Genomic DNA, 17442 nt, shown 5'->3' on the forward strand with positions numbered 1-17442 from the left:
CTCAACCTCAGACGAACGGAAAAGCCTCGGGTTATCGAGGTGCAGTTCGGAGACCCGCAGGGTCTCCGCCCCGGTCGGCGAGGAGCGACCGCGTCGTCTAGGAGAGGCCCGTTGGCGTTTGGGCTTCCTCGACCGACGCTTCGCCCGAGGCCGACCCGAGGGCGAGGAACCCCGGGAGGACCTCGACGAGGACGAAGAGGAAGAGATCCTCCAAACTCGCCGCACCTTGTCCCGAGGCCACACACTCCGCTCAGGCTGGTCAGCCGAGGTCGAGGGCAAGGTCGGGGCCGAGGCCAAAACCCCCCCCGGGCCTGAAGTCGAGGGCACCGAGACCGAGGTCACCGACGCCGGGGCAGCCGAGGCCGAAGCCTGCTGAAGGTGCGTGAGGGCCCCGGACAGCTCCGAGGCAATGAGAGCCCGGAGCAGGTCCTGGAAGACGGGAACCCCCATCATAGTCGGCAGATCTGGGGCCGTCGGGTGCTCCCTCGAGGGCGACCTCGGTACCGAGTATTCCCGCGGGGCACCCGACTTCGGCGCTCGGGGCGGGGCCAAGGACGACCCACCCGCTCCCGCCGAGGAACTCGAGGATGGCTTCTTCGAGGCTGAAACTGAGGAAGGAAGTAAGGACTTACCCTTCGCCGACTTCGGGGTTGAAGACACCGGCTTCGACGCCAGGGGCTCCCGGGGCAAGGACGAAGGAGTCGAGGCCGAGGTCAAGGCCGGGGCCGAAGCCGACGTCGAGGCCCTCCCCGCCGCGGGGTCAACTGCAAAGAGTTCCGCCATACGAGCCTGACGGCGGCGGAGAGCTCTCCTCTGAAAAGTGGAGCACCGGGAACAGGTGTCGGTGGGGTGCTCAGGGCCCAGACAACGCAAGCACCACCGGTGAGGATCGGTAATCGAAAGGAGCCGATCGCACCGGGTGCACTTTTTAAAGCCCGTCACAGGACGGGACATGGGCCCAAAAACCGGCCGGGAACAGGCGAGGTCCCGCGACCGCGGCTACCGGGAGCCTCCGGAGCCGAAGAAAAGTTATTTTTTTTTTTTTGACGAAAACTGAAAGAAATAAAAAGAACAACAAGAAAAAACACAGCGACCGAGTCGAAAAAAGGACACAGCCGCGGTGACAGAAGGCAAAACTAAGAGCACAATTTCCACAGGGCTTCTGGCTCCGCGGAAGAGAATGAACTGAGGACCACGAGGTGGGGATGCGCCCTCTAATGGGCAAGAAGGCATGCACATGCGTGGTGCAGTGTAGCAAACTTGAAACTTTAATCAAGTTTGCTTGAAAAGCTGTTCGCACTGGGGCTCCGTAGATGACGTCACCCACATGTACCCATATGTGAGAATATCATGCCTGCTTGTCCTGGGATAAAATAAAGTTTGGTTGTGTCAACATGGGCCACTAGGTTTGTCAGAGCTTGAAACTGGTAGCTCTTCTGTTAAACCCATAGGGAGATTATTACTTTCTAGTTCTAGAACTACCAAGTTTAGACCAACAACTGAGAAAGCCACTTTAACAAGGACTTTGACAAGTCTCACACATTTAGGTTCCCAAGTCAATGCAGATATAGTTAAATATCCTCTAAGACAGGACCTTTGTGAGAACATATTAAAAAATAAATAATTGCCTGCTTTTTATGCTTTTCTATACTCACAAATAACAAGAGGAAACAGCATTGAAATGTTTCCCGTTTTGTATTTAGTTGTAAAACTGATTAAGAACAAGCAAGATGTGCATTCTTACTAAAATAGGGTGAAATAGTCCAAACACTGGTCTACATGGCAGACATTACAGCAGCCTAATGCACAATTCAGAATAAAAAAGCGCACTGAGGAGATCACATGATGCTGTGAGCCAGGGAAGACGCAAGACGCCCTCATTCCCGGGCCCCGAGCCTTCCAATTTCTAATTACAGCATCAGTGAGGGTTTTGGTGAGCACAGCAGCATTTACTCGGGAGTGAATATTGCATGGAAAAATATTTAACGTGGCAAGTGGTAGATATGACCTCCAAATCAGCAAAAAAAAAAAAAAGATTGTGATCAGCTGCGCACGATGGATGACAAGATGGTGCTGGTGGCGACATTGGAGGTCAGCCAATTTTCATCGGCACTGCAGGAACTTACTCAAGCAGTGGCCTTGCAATGCAACCAGGCCTGGATCGTTTATCTGAGCAACTAAAGTGGTTGGAAGACCTGATTGCAGATTCCACATGCCATACTACAGATCTTTGAGATTTGAGTTTCATCTCTAGAAGATACACAACGGGAGCAGGCCACTGAACTACAGACTTTACAAACCCTTACACATGCTCATACGGAGTGGATCGAAGATTTAGAGAATCGATCCTGTAGATCAAGTCTTCGTCTTTTGGGCATTCCAGAAATGGTGGCAGGCTCTACATTATTGGAATCCTGGCTAATTGATAATTTCCCACTCAGGGAAGACCTGGGCCCTATCCGACTAGAAAGAGCGCATCACATGGGGTAGGAACAAACCCACTATTTACAGCCACGGCTGGTTATTGTCAAACTTCATTACTACAACCATAAAGTGGAGATTTTGTGAAAATATAAACAACTCGGGGATTATTAGATGTGAATATGAACATATGCAAATAAGAAAGATGATTGATGTGCCGGTAACATAAGTAGGATGATAATGATTATGCCATAATTATGCCGGTCTTAATAACTCTGTATTGTAACACTGCTACAGATGCCCCTGTAACTCTGTATAGAGCCCATGTATTGTAACAGGTCGCAGAAGCTCTTTGTAACTCTGTATTGTAACACTTCTACAGAAGCTCATGCAAACTGCTCTGAATTGACTCCGCAGTCATTAGTAGCGGTATAGAACCTCACAATAAACAAACAATGTTGCGATATGAGGATTCTATACTCCGTATCTTTCAGGATTACTCAGCAGCCCTGATCGAGAAGCGAAAACTTTTTTACACATTGTGCTCTAAGTTAGCAGAGAAGAAAATGCACTTCATGTTTATTTAGCCAGCAATTCTACGAATTCAACATCAGGGCCAGTGGCATACTTTTGATTCATCTGTGAACACGGCCACCTATCTCAACACGCATCTTGATAATGGCGGGGAATCTACTTGACTCCATTTCTTTTGCAAAAGATTGTCCTTGCTGTTATTTCTTGTACGTGGATGGTTGCTAGTGCCTTAGCCGACAGATGTATGCAGGCACAAGGATACTTTGGACTCCAATTCTTACATGGTTCCATGATGTTGTACTGTTATATTGTTATTTTGAAGCCGTTGGTTCTCAGCGTTTGTCAGTATTTAGCTTTATTTAAACCTTGCTGGGTGTTTTAGTTATTACACAATTTCATTTTGGTGGATACTCGGGATGGCATCGCACAAGTGATTGCGCATTTCTTTCCCTATCTTGGTTTGGGGTGAGTAATGGGCGCTCTCGAGAGTACTGGGAGGGGAGCAGGAAATGAATGGGGATTTTTTTTGGGGGGAAGGAGGGGATACAATATGTTTTTCTAGATGTTTTAATTTTAACTCACATATGTATTTGTGCATTGTATGTGCCGTTTGGCAGAGATTTGACAGATTTCATAACTGGGTCAGGGTACTAGAGGTAGTACTTTAGAATTTATTCCGGATGGGGCTGGGCACCTGGGATAGTTCCAATTCATTAGAGAGGTATCTCATGCTACATTTTTCCACATCGATCACATGACTCAGGCTCACACATTGTGGATGATAACATGGAACGTTTCTGGTATAACATCTCCCATAAAGCGTACATAGCTTGTATCCAGGAGACACGTATTTGAGTAGTGGAGCATCGGAAGCTCAATAGAGCTTGAGTGAGTTCAGTATACTCAGCGTCCTCCACTTACAAACAGGTAGGAGTAGTGATTAGTGCTGCCCGATTCACCGATTCGAATCAGGTGAATCAATTCGAATCAAGTATAAAACAAAAAAATAAAAAAATCAGCCTCCTGATTCAATGGCCGACCCTTCCCCCATGCCTTCCTAAAGCAGGAGCTGCAGCGCTGCCTCTTGCTGGCCGTCCGCTGCTGCTCCTGCTTAAGGGGGAAGGGTCGGTCAGAAAGGCCTCCCCCAGCTTGCCCGCTCTTACCTCCTTAACACTAATAGGGCAGGAGGCGGCGCAGGAGGAGTTCCTGGTGCGCGAGAAGCGCAAGTACTACCTGGACTTGAAGGAGAACCAGCGCGGCCACTTCCTGTGCGTGAACATTCTTTTTTTGAACCGTTGGTAAATTTGATGCTGGAACAAGTTGAGCCTTTGTTTCTTGCTGGAGATTTTAATTAAGTTTTGGATCCAACTTGGGATCGCTCAAATATAAATGGTTTCCCAGCAGGGGCGTACCATATTTCTGCTCTGCCCTGGATCTGGTGGATCCTTGGCGGTTGTTATACTCAAATGAAAGAGACTATACCCAGAGATCCAGGGCACATGGGACACTTTCCAGAATTGATTATATACTTACTACTCGAGCAACATTTCTCAATATGGATTCAGCGGCCATTGGCCCTTCAGTTATCTCTGACCACTCCTTGGTCTGGGTGGACATTAATTTTGGCTTTGGCATCCGAGGGCCAATTTGCTGGCGATTTCCTAGTTATTTATTCAAGGATAATCATTTCATCATGGGCAGATTTTCTTGCATTCAATGAGCGGCATTTGCAGGCGCTGGAGTTGTTTTGGAATACTGCTAAAGCAGTGGGGGGATTGTATTGCCGGAATTGCCGTTTGTCTCAGGGCATATTACGATTAGAATGAGAGTTAGGTGACGCAAAATGGACTTATATATCCAACCCCTGTCAGGCAAATAAAGATACCCTAATTTCCACTGAAGCAACTCTTAATTCTCTCATATATGAGCAAAACAAAAAAGTTGCTGTTCTATCAAAAATTTAAATATTATCGTTATGGTAATCGCTCAGGCAAGCTTTTAGCCCAGTTGACGAAAAGGGCAATGGGACAGCAATTTATAACAGTCTGTCTGATGCGAAGGGGATTCTTCAACATAAAACATATAGCCAAAATCTTTTCTAATTATTTTCAACAATTCTATTTTGCGCCCAGGTTGGGCTCTGGCCCCTCAATCGTGGACTACTTAAAGGACTCTGGCTTACCCAAACTGACTGACTTAGAGAAGGGATCACTGAGTGAGCCCCGCACCCTGAAAGAACTCCAGAAGGCAATTACGGGTCCAGATGGATTCACCTCTGAGTTTTATAAGTTATTATCCCCCCATATATGTCCGCCATTGAGCGAGTACTATTCCCATGTCATAGGTAATGGGGGGTTTTCAGCAGGATCCAACAAAGCGCTCATTACTTTGATTCTGAAATCTGGGAAGATGGTGACCGTCCCATATCTTTACTTAATGTCAACGTTAAAATTTTAGCCAAGATTCTAGCAGATCATCTATCCATACATATCCCACGCTTAAATGGAGTAACAGGTGGGGCACACATCGAGTGTATGTAATCAACAGATACCATATGAAATTTTATGAGTTGATGAAAGTGTAGCCTCAAAGGTGAAAAAATATTCCAATAAATATTGGTTTAGTAACTATTTAAAATCAAGGAATGTTTTTGTGAGCACACCCCTCCCCCTCCTTATAGCCTGCTTAATACAATTATTGTCCTCAGTAATAGGAAGAATGCAAAGTCTGGATAGGAACATATGGAAGAAGTATCAATGCAGTGAGCAAAACTGAAAGGAACTATGTTAAGAGCAACAATCCATTTTGTAAGGAAAATAAGAGAAAGACGACCACTTTGGTTCTTAATAGTAGCTAAGAAGGTAAGAACAGTGGCGTACCAAGGGGGGGCGGTCCGCCCCGGGTGCCAAGCCCTGAGGGGGTGCTCCCGGTACCAGTTCACCCCCCCCCCCCCGCGTTCCGTTCAGCCCCGACGTCTCGCATCTGGATTCCTCCCCGCACCATTTACCTGAAGCAGCCTGCAGCAAGATCGCGATCCCAGCGATCTTTGTACTGCTTCGGCTGTTTCCTTCGCCACGGTCCCGCCCTCCTCTGATGTCAGAGGAGGGGCGGGACCGCGGCGAAGGAAACAGTCGAAGCAGTTCAAAGATCGCTGGGATCGCGATCTTGCTGCAGGCTGCTTCAGGTAAATGGTGCAGGCAAGATGGGTGGATGAGCGGTCCTTCGAGGTGGTGAGAGGGCGAGTGGTCCTGCGGAGGGGGGGGGGTGCAGGCCTTCAGGGTGGGACGGGCAGGCCGGCCGGCCTTGGGGGGGGGGAAGGAGACAGGCCTTCAGGGAGACAGGCCTTCAAGGGGGGGGACAGGCAGGCCTTCGGGGGAGGGTGCAGGCCTTCAAGGGGGGCGGACAGGCCCTCGAGGGGGGGTGCAGGCCTTCAAGGGGGGGTGCAGGCCTTCAAGGGGGGGTGCAGGCCTTCAAGGGGGGGTGCAGGCCTTCAAGGGGGGGTGCAGGCCTTCAAGGGGGGGTGCAGGCCTTCAAGGGGGGGGGACAGGCCTTCGAGGGGGGGACAGGCCTTCGAGTTTCCTTCCTTCAACCACAAGGAGATATTGACAAACTACTGGAAGAGATCCCAAAACAACTACCCAGGCACAACACCCAAAGACCCACTCAGTGTGTGAACCAGTTGAGTGGAGTGGAGTGGACTAACTGGGGGGTGGAAATGGGCCTGGAGTTTGCTCAGCAGAATTTCTCAGACCACCTCTTCCTCTCAACACATTGACACGCTGCCTCCACCACTAGGAACACCTCACCAGGTAGTCCAGCAATGCTTATAAATTTTATAATCACAAGCCCAGTATATACTGGAATGTCCGGATTAAATAGTCTTGAATTATCTTAGATGTTTGAAAAGGACGCCTCAGCCCCACCACTCCACCGCAAAAATAACAGCTCATATCGCGGGAAGCATAGTGTGGTGCCTCATCATTGGCTGTCACTTCCCATTTATTCGTCATTCAATATTATAAATCTATATTTCTTTTAATTAGTTTTGTACTGGTTATATCAAAAATAGTTTTTTAAATTATTATTTATCTTATCTGCATTATTAGCAAACTGGTTTAGTACTTATCTCAGTTAAGTTTAACTCAGCCAACCCTGGGGAGTCAGACCCGACATGTTTCGCACAAGAGTTGTGCTTTTTCAAGGGTCTCCCTAGAAAAGATACATAAAAAGACGGAATGTAAGCGTACAATTGCCCATTACTTTCCATCCAACCATTCATGCTAACCTTACAATTAATATTTTTTGTCAAACACTCACCTAGGCCGCCGTCGTCATCCGACTCCAAAAAGTTTAAAGAGCATAAGATGGCGCCGGCGTCCTCAGAAACAGTTTAAATACTTCCCTCCTCCAAAGTTCACGCCCCCCCACATTATTATATTTTCTTATAAAGCACATATTTTAACTGAACTCTGACATCCTCAGCCTTTCCATTCACAAAAATAGAAGGAAGAAAAGTTCCCATTTCCTGCTGTCTCATGTCCCCGGCCTATACAATATTTTTCTTCTGCAGACCCTTCAAAAGTCTGACCAAATCCTCATTTCACTTGCATTATAAAATACTGAAGATGCCATCTCTCCCCAATCCCAGGTCCTAAAGTCTACAACAGTATCACAAACTAGTGCTGGCAGATTCAGGAAAAAAATTTTCGATTCAGCCTATTGAATTGGTTTATTGATTCGATTTTAATGCCCAATTGGGTTTTTTCAAACATCCTGGTGGGTTTATTTTATAGCTTTTTCACCCCCCCCCCCTTTGGCTTCTCCTAACCACACTGGTGCTGTGGTGTAAATAAAATAAAGAAACAAAAAGGACTTTTCCTCTCTCTGATAAATCCTAGCTCACGTTTGCGGTATAACACCAGCTCTGGCAGGATACACATTTCAAATCTGACATATTGTAATCACAAAACAGAAAATAAAATTAGTTTTTCTACCTTTTGTTGTCTGCTTATTTTTCAAATCTTGTTGGTCCAAGGCTCTGGTTGTCTTCTGATAACTTGCTTGCCAGGGTCTCCTTCTTCCTTTTTTCTGCATGCTAACAATCCATCTGCCATCTCTGTCCTCCCCAATTCCCTTCCCTCCCCCGGATGTCTGGCATCTTTCCTTTTTTTCGTCTCCCTCCACAGATCCACCTTTTCTTAACTACCCTTTCATCCAGTATCTCTCCATTCTTCCCCACCACCCCAGGGTCCACCATCTCTCTCTTTCTTTTCCCAACTATCCTCCTAACCAGTATCTCTATTCCCCCCCTCCACAACATCCCTTGTGTCCAACTTCTCTCCCTTTCTGTTCCTACCCTCCCTAAAACCCATGGTCCATCATCTCTCTCCCTCTCTATTTTCATACCCATTATTTCTTCCCACCCAAAGTCCGGCATATGCATGTCTCTTTGAACCCCTCCCCCTTCCCTCCGTGTACTTCTGCACCAGGGCCCCCTCCCCTGAAGGCCTGTCCCCCCCTTAAAGGTCTGCATCCCACCCCTGAAGGCCTTTCCCCCCCCTTTAAGGCCTGCACCCCCGAATGCCTGTCCCCCCCATTGAAGGCCTGCACCCCCCCATTGAAGGCCTGCACCTCCCCTTGAAGGCCTGCACCTCCCCTTGAAGGCCTGCACCTCCCCTTGAAGGCCTGCACCCCCCTCGAAGGTCTGTCCCCCCATTGAAGGCCTGCACCCCCCTCTTGAAGGCCTGTCCCCCCCTTGAAGGCCTGCACCCCCTCTCGAAGGCCTGTCCCCCCCTTGAAGGCCTGCACCCCCCTCTTGAGGAGGGGCGGGAACGCGGCGCAGGAAGCAGTGCCTAAGCAGCGCAGGGATAGCTGACGTCGCGATCCTGCTGCGGCTGCTTCATAGGTGGTGCAGGAAGGTCAGTGGGGCGAGCGGTCCTTCGGGGGTGGTGGGGACTGAACGGCAAGGCCGGGAACATAGGTAGTGCTGCTTCATAGGTGGTGCGGGGAGGCCAGGGGGTCGAGCGGTCCTTCAGGGTGGGGCGGGTGGGCAGGCAGGTAGGCATTCAAGGGGGAGGGGGGTGACAGGCAGGCAGGTCTTCAAGGGGGGGGGACAGGCCTTCGGGGGGGGGTGCAGACCTTCAAGGGGAAGGGACAGGCCTTCAAGGGGGGGGGCAGGCAGACCTTCAAGGGGGGACAGATCTACAAGGGGGGACAGGTCTACAAGGGGGTGGGACAGGTCTACAAGGGGGTGGGACAGGCCTACAAGGGGGTGGGACAGGCCTACAAGGGGGGGGGACAGGACTTCAGGGGGGGTGCAGGACTTCAGGGGGGGTGCAGGACTTCAGGGGGGGTGCAGGACTTCAGGGGGGGTGCAGGACTTCAGGGGGGGTGCAGGACTTCAGGGGGGACAGGCGTTCAAGGGGGGGACAGGCAGGCAGGCCTACAAGGGGAGGGGGACAGGCCTACAAGGGGGTGGGACAGGCCTTCAAGGGGGGGACAGGCAGGCAGGTCTTCAAGGTGGGGGGACAGGCCTACAAGGGGGAGGGACAGGCCATCAAGGGGGGGACAGGCCTACAAGGGGGTGGGACAGGCCTTCAAGGGGGGTGCAGGCCTTCAAGGGGGGACAGGCAGACCTTTAAGGGGGGACAGGCAGACCTTTAAGGGGGGACAGGCCTTTGGGGGGGACCCTGGTTTAGAAGTACACGGAGGGAAGGGGGTGTTCAAAGAGACGTGCATATGCCAAACTTTGGGGGGGGATGAAGAAATAATGGGTCTGAAAATAGAGGAGAGGGAGAGAAATGATGGACCATGAGATTTAGGGAGGGAAGGAACTGAAAGGGAGAGAAATTGGACACAAGGGATGGTGTGGAGGAGGGATAGAGATACTGGAAAGGAGGGTAATTGGGAAAAGAAAGGAAGAGATGGTGGACTCTGGGGTGGTGGGGAAGGAGGGAGAGATGCCGGATGAAAGGGTAGTTAAGAAAAGGTGGATCTGTGGAGGGAGATGAAAAAAAGGAAAGATACCAGACTTCCTGGGGAGGGAAGGGAAATGGAAAGGGAGGACAGAGTTGGCAGATGGATGGTTAGCACGCAGAAAGAAGAAAGATGGAGACCCTGGCAAGCAAATTATCAGAAGAAAACCAGAGCCTTGGACCAACAAGATTTGAAATATAACCAGACAACAAAAGGTAGAAAAATTAATTTTATTTTCTGTTTTGTGATTATAATATGTCAGATTTGAAATGTGTATCCTGACAGAGCTGGTGTTGGACTGCAAACGTGAGCTAGGATTTAACAGAGAGAGGAAAAGTCCTTTTTGTTTCTTTATTTTATTTATACCACAGCGCCAGTGTGGTTAGGAGAAGCCAAAGGGGGTGAAAAAGCTATAAAACCCACCAGGAGTTTTGAAAAAAATCACCCAACTGGGCAGGAAAATCGAATTGAAAAACCAATTCAATAGGCTGAATCGAATCGAAATTTTTTTCCTGAATCTGGCAGCATTAGTTTGCGCTACTGTCTTAGACTTTAGGACCTGGGATTGGGGAGAGATGGCATCCTCAGTACTTTATAATGCAAGTGAAACGAGGATTTGGTCAGACTTTTGAAGGGTCTGCAGAAAAAAAATATTGTATAGGCCGGGGACATGAAACAGCAGGAAATGGGAACTTTTCTTCCTTCTATTTTTGTGAATGGAAAGGCTGAAGATGTCAGAGAGTTCAGTTAAAATATGTGCTTTATAAGAAAATATAATAATGTGTTTTATAAAGTTTATAGCATAGCTGGCCTACCCAGTGAGGTGTTTCTAGTGGTGGTGGTGGCAGCGTGTCAATGTGTTGAGAGGAAGAGGTGGTCTGGGAAATTCTGCTGAGCAAACTCCGGGCCCATTTCCACCCCCCAGTTAGTCCACTCCACTCAATTGGTTCACACACTGAGTGGGTCTTTGGGTGTTGTGTTGGGATCTCTTCCAGTGGTTTATCAGTATCTCCTTCTGGTCCAAGGAAGGAAACTTTGTTATCCTTAGCATTGACCTACAGAATATGTTTGTAACAGCGCTGCTTGTGTGGCATTAGGCTATGTAGTGATCGAAAGAAAAAAACAGACCTTTGCACATTTTTGCACTATATGGTGGGTGTATGAGGAGATTCACATTTCCTGCACAGCTAAGTCCATGTGAAGTTACCTTGTGCTGTATTTGACATCTAGCAAGGTCTCTGTTTGAAAGGAAAGATCTAAATCGCTGAACAGGAACCTGACAAGACCACCCTGGGAACACCCATAGCATCCAAAACGGCCACCTTGAGACAAACTACAGGAATGCAGGAAGTGGTTGGAGACGCTGACTCCTGGCAGTTGGTGACTTCCTCCACAAGAAAATGCAGAGGACCTAACTCTGTCTCTTTTTCCCCCATACAGGACAGCTCAACATCGACACCTCATATCGCCCTGAGGAACAGATATCAGCTGCTACAGTAAGGTCCGGAGAAAGAGCTACAAGTAGTTGTTCAGCAGACGGTTCCAACTCCAGAATCAACAGTACAGCCCACCCCTAAGAAGCGCAGAGTGGTGGTCATCGGAGATTCGCTGCTGAGGGGCACCGAGGGACCAATCTGCAGACCAGACCTACAATCAAGAGAGGTCTGCTGTTTGCCAGGGGCCAGGATCCGGGATGTCACTGCTTGCATTGACAGACTCATCAAGCCCCGAGACCACTTCCCCATGGTTCTAATCCACGTCGGAACCAACGACACCGCAAGGAGCAGCCCGGACAGCATACCTGAAGACGTCAGGGCCCTGGGGGAGAAGCTGAGGAGGATGGATGCGCAGGTAGTCTTCTCCTCGATTCTCCCAGTGAGGGGCAAGGGCAGAGCCAGAGAGGATCGAATACAAAGGGCGAACGACTGGCTGCGAGGATGGTGCAAGGAGATGAACTTCGGGTTTCTGCACCATGGAGAAGCATTGCAAGGACTACAGGGACACGACGGGCTACACCTAACCAGAAGAGGGAAAAATGTCCTTGGACACCGCCTAGCCCGCCTACTCCACAGGGCTTTAAACTAGGTAAGTCGGGGGAGGGTACAGGCACAAACAACATACCAGGCGAACTAAAATGCCAATACATTTATGAGGCTGAGGAAAGTAGACACCGAAATTCTGGGTCAGGGGTGAATGCACACACTTTTGAGTCGGGAGTAGGGTCACATCATATTTATGGGTCACATTGTAATTCCGGGTCTAGGGGGAGTACACACTGTAGTTCTGGGTATATGGGGAGTACACATTGTGGTTCTGAGCCTCAGGAAAGCACAAATAACACAAACAATGCTAAAGGTGTTCAAATAGCTCAAACAGGAATATCCCCACTGAGACATAACAAAAATATAACATGGAGGGCTATGTACGTCAACGCACACAGTTTAGGAAACAAGATCCTGGAATTGGAAACAGAAATAAGGAATGCCAACCTGGATGTGGTGGCGATATCCGAAACCTGGCTCACAGACTCCCACGGGTGGGACATGGTCATACCGGGTTACAACTTGCTTCGCCGGGACAGAGAGGGTAGGAAGGGAGGGGGTGTAGCATTATATACTAAAGATGACATTAAGGTCACGAGAATCTCAGATGTCCAGTTTACTGGGGAATCCCTTTGGGTTAATTTGGCCAGAGGGAAGGACAAATGCTTGTATCTTGGCGTAATTTACAGACCCCCAAGACAACAGGATGACCTGGATATGGAAATAATCGAAGATATAGAAAATATCACATTGCGTGGGGACACAGTATTGCTAGGTGACTTCAACATGCCTGATGTGGATTGGGTTACACTTACCTCTGCTTCCGGCAGCAGCAGGAGGCTATTAAACTCTATGAAAGGAGCAAGCCTCAGGCAACTGGTGTTGGAACCGACAAGGGATCAGGCAATACTGGACCTGATACTTACCAATGGAGAAAGTGTCACAGAGGTCTCGGTGGGCGACACATTGGCCTCCAGTGACCACAACATGGTATGGTTCAATATCAGGAAAGGTTTCACTAAATCTACTACACTAACCAAAGTCCTCAAATTCAAGGACACAAATTTCAAAGAAATGGGAGACTTCGTTCACCAGGCGCTACAAAGCCAAGAAGAAACCGATAACGTGGAAGACATGTGGTCGACTTTGAAAGCAACCATACAAGAAGCAACAATCCGCTATGTAAAATCAGTAAGTAAACGGCGAAGGAATAATAAGCCACAGTGGTTTACTGCGGAGATCTCAGACCTGATCAAGGAGAAGAAAAAAGCATTCATCTCTTACAAACAATCAGGGAAGCAGGACTCTAGAGCAGACTACCTGGCCAAATCAAAAGCCGTCAAAACAGCAGTCAGGGAGGCTAAATTCCTCATGGAGGAGTCTCTAGCAAAGAACAACCAGAAGGGAGATAAATCCTTCTTCAGGTATATCAGCGATAGAAGAAAAAACTCAGGCGGGATTGTACATCTTAGGAAACCAGACGGAGACTAAGTGGAAAAGGATTCAGAAAAAGCCCAACTATTAAATGAATACTTCTGCTCAGTCTTCACCCGAGAAGCGCCAGGGCTCGGCCCTCAGCTACAGACAAGGGTTGGCTCAGTTGACCCATTTAGTAACTTTGAGTTTACGCCCAGCAGTGTCTACGGTGAGCTGTCAAAGCTCAAGGTTAACAAAGCAATGGGGCCGGACAACCTGCACCCCAGGGTGCTTAGGGAGCTGAGTGATGTCTTGGCGGAGCCACTGTCCGCGCTCTTCAACCTCTCCCTTAGTACAGGCAGCGTCCCGATGGACTGGAGGACGGCTAACGTCATTCCACTCCACAAGAAAGGCTCAAAGATGGAGACAGCAAACTACAGACCAGTGAGTCTAACATCGATAGTGAGCAAACTAATGGAAACTCTAATCAAACACCAATTAGATAAGATCCTGGATGAGGAGAATCTACGGGATCCCCGACAACATGGATTTACTAAGGGGAGATCCTGCCAATCCAACCTGATCAGCTTCTTTGACTGGGTAACGGGGAAGCTGGATATTGGGGAGTCCCTGGACATCGTGTACCTGGACTTTAGCAAAGCATTTGATAGCGTACCACACCGCAGGTTACTGAGCAAGATGAGTTCTATAGGATTAGGTAACACATTGACGAAATGGGTTGGGAGCTGGCTTGGAGGTAGGCTCCAAAGGGTGGTGGTGAACGGCACCCCCTCCGAAATGACGGAGGTGATTAGTGGAGTACCACAGGGCTCAGTCTTGGGCCCAATCCTATTCAACATCTTTATAAGAGACTTGGCAGAAGGGCTTCGAGGTAAAATAACATTATTCGCCGATGACGTCAAACTGAGTAATGTAGTGGGCAAATGCACAACAGACGAAGATTCAGTGCCCGACAACATGATGCACGACCTACTCCTACTGGAGCGATGGTCTAGGACATGGCAACTAAACTTCAATGCCAAAAAATGCAAAGTTATGCACCTGGGCAGCCAGAATCCATGCAAGTCTTATACCCTTAATGGCGAGATCCTAGCAAAAACGGTAGCAGAACGAGACTTGGGGGTAATCGTCAGTGAGGACATGAAGTCTGCCAATCAAGTGGAGCAGGCTTCGTCCAAGGCAAGACAAATCATGGGCTGCATACGAAGGGGTTTCGTCAGTCGTAAGGCGGAAGTCATTATGCCATTGTATAGATCCATGGTGAGGCCCCACCTGGAGTACTGTGTGCAATTCTGGAGGCCGCATTATCACAAGGATGTGCTGAGACTGGAGTCGGTGCAAAGAATGGCCACCCGGATGGTCTCGGGACTCAAGGATCTACCATACGAAAAACGGCTTGACAAATTGCAGCTATACTCGCTCAAGGAGCGCAGAGAGAGGGGGGACATGATCGAGACGTTCAAGTATCTTACGGGCCGCATCGAGGTGGAGGAAGATATCTTCTTTTTCAAGGGTCCCACGACAACAAGAGGGCATCCGTTGAAAATCAGGGGCGGGAAACTACGAGGTGACACCAGGAAATTCTTTTTCACTGAAAGAGTGGTTGATCGCTGGAATAGTCTTCCACTACAGGTGATTGAGGCCAGCAGCGTGCCTGATTTTAAGGCCAAATGGGATCGGCACATGGGATCTATTCACAGGCAAAGGTAGGGGAGGGACATTAAGGTGGGCAGACTAGATGGGCCGTGGGCCCTTATCTGCCGTCTATTTCTATGTTTCTAAACTTAAAAATGAAGTGGCCAGAAGTTATGGTAAAAGCAGATAGTGTAGCTGGTTTTAAGAAAGATTTGGACAAATTCCTGGAGGAAAAGTCCATAATCTGTTTTTAAGACATGGGGGAAGTGTCTGCTTGCCCTGGATCGGTAGCATGGAATGTTGCTACTCTTTGGGTTTTGACCAGGTATTAGTGTCCTGGATTGGCTACCATGAGAATGGGCTACTGGGCATGATGGACCATTGGTCTGACCCAGTTAGGCTATTCTTATGTTATGTTCTCATCTGTAGGGGCCTTTGTTTTCACTTCTTATTTTAATGTATTTTTTTTCTGGGAACTTATCAGTGTTTTTTATAATGGGAACAAAAATGGAAGAGAATTAATGTGTGTGGGATGAGGGGGTAACTAATTTCTTCAGCTAAATAATTCAATCCACTTCAAACAGACATAGGAGAACTCACGCACCATTCACACACCCTCCAACCAAAAACGTCAAAAGAAAAAAACTGTTCGACAACCTCCTAGCCATTCGAGCTGCAACACTCGACCCCCAACTCTACAACCAATTGACATCTACCACAGACTGCAAAACCTTCAAAAAGAAATAAAAACACTTCTATTCAAAAAACACATAAAACCGAACTAACACAATCAGAACTGTCCCAAGCATCACCTGCAACTACTCCATATGTACTTCTGATGTCATGACAATTCAGACATAATTTATGTTATGTTAGGAATATAAGAAAATTTTCACTGCCTGTTTCTATTCTGACCATTTATTCCATTTCATGGTCATTACCAAAAATATTTTTTTACATGGGGGGGGGGGGGTGTCAAAAAATGATGGGCCCCGGGTGCCACATACCCTAGGTACGCCACTGCCTAGGTACGCCACTGGGTAAGAAAAAGAGCAACATCTACCCCACGACTGCTCCAACTATCCCAAAACTAGCAAACTATCCCGTGACTCCACAACCCCAAAAGCTACTCCTCCCTGGCCAGCAAACTGCCCCAAGAGACACGTAGTAACGTATACAGTACATAGCTCTACAGTCGCATTCACATAAGTACTTGAAAGACCAGGGGGGGGAAAAAAAAAGCATATGTGAGCAGAAAGCCCCCAGCAGCCTCAAAGCTGTCTTCCGGGCTGTTCTCATATAACGTCACATGGAAGCCACTGCCTGGCGCGAGGGTGCCCATACCTTCTGTGCTCGAGCCAAGAGTAGCCAGAGCGTGCGCCAAGTGCAGAACTTCTTCCTCTCGCTGAAGTTGAAGGCCATCTCGCGACTAGCGTAACGGGAGACCAAGGGAGAGCGGTAACGGCTGAACTCCTCGCCGGCCTCGAGGGCCGAGCCAGACACGGCGGGACTACCGACAGTGAAGGCTTGAGCCTCACGGGGGTCTGGGACACCAGCTGCCATTCTCACAGACGATTAAAAGGCAGAGCGCGAGCCTGCCGGGCTGACCCCGCAGAATACTGTCGGTGGGGGCGGCGCTAGCGCACGCTCGCTGACACGTGGGTTAGAGGCGTGTTCGTTTTCACTTTAAAGCAGGCCTCAGTTTCCGATTTACACTCTAGCGAAAGTGAAAGTAAATATTACAATAATTCTTATATACTTCAATATCTTTTTTTATTATTTAAAATTAGCAGTATGTTTCCCAAAGCCATACGTTACAATGACTGTGCAAAATTTCACTTTTACCCACGCTGAGCAACCGGGGGAAAAAAAATCCAAACACCTGGGCCCTGATTCTCCAAAAGTGCGTCCCGATTTTAGGCAGCTGTAGACGTCCTACAGCTGTCTAATCAGCCAATCGGGATGCACGTTTTAAAAAAAAAAAAATGCTCCCCAGGCAGGCCTGAAGGCGCCTCCGGGAGCCTAGGGAGACCCGCAAGATGCCTAAGCTTGCCTACAGGCCTTAGGCGGCCCTACGCGTCTCCCTAGTAGAGGAAGAGACGCTTAAAATGTAGGCCAGCAAAATGCTGGTCTACATTGTAAGTAGACGCGGCCGCTATACTGATTGCGGCAAGGGATCTCCCTGCTGCAATAAAGTATAGCGGCCGCGGCCGCCTGTCCCATCACCGACAGGAGGATGCCTAACTCCTCCTGTCGGAACCCTGAACCCCGGAACCCCCCCCCCCCCCCCAAACTCGTAATCGCCGACAGGAGGATGCCCAACTCCTCCTGTCGGAACCCCGGAACCCCCTCCCCCCCAAACTCGTAATCGCCGACAGGAGGATGCCCAACTCCTCCT

At 48.9% G+C, this 17442-nt stretch overlaps 1 protein-coding gene across 2 annotated transcripts in view; it reads right to left on the reverse strand.

Annotated features, from left to right (window-relative positions):
- ADSL (adenylosuccinate lyase) overlaps positions 1-16724 on the reverse strand; it is a 145659-nt gene extending 128935 nt beyond the window's left edge. For both annotated transcript variants that reach the window (XM_033929418.1, XM_033929416.1), the window contains exon 1: positions 16389-16724. In XM_033929418.1, coding sequence (XP_033785309.1) covers positions 16389-16607 — 219 coding nt within the window. In that variant the 5' untranslated portion in view covers positions 16608-16724. The remainder of the gene's footprint in view (positions 1-16388) is intronic.
- Positions 16725-17442: the final 718 nt, after the last annotated feature.

Source organism: Geotrypetes seraphini, chromosome 2, assembly GCF_902459505.1.
Source record: "Geotrypetes seraphini chromosome 2, aGeoSer1.1, whole genome shotgun sequence".
NCBI classification, from domain to species: Eukaryota; Metazoa; Chordata; class Amphibia; order Gymnophiona; family Dermophiidae; genus Geotrypetes; species Geotrypetes seraphini.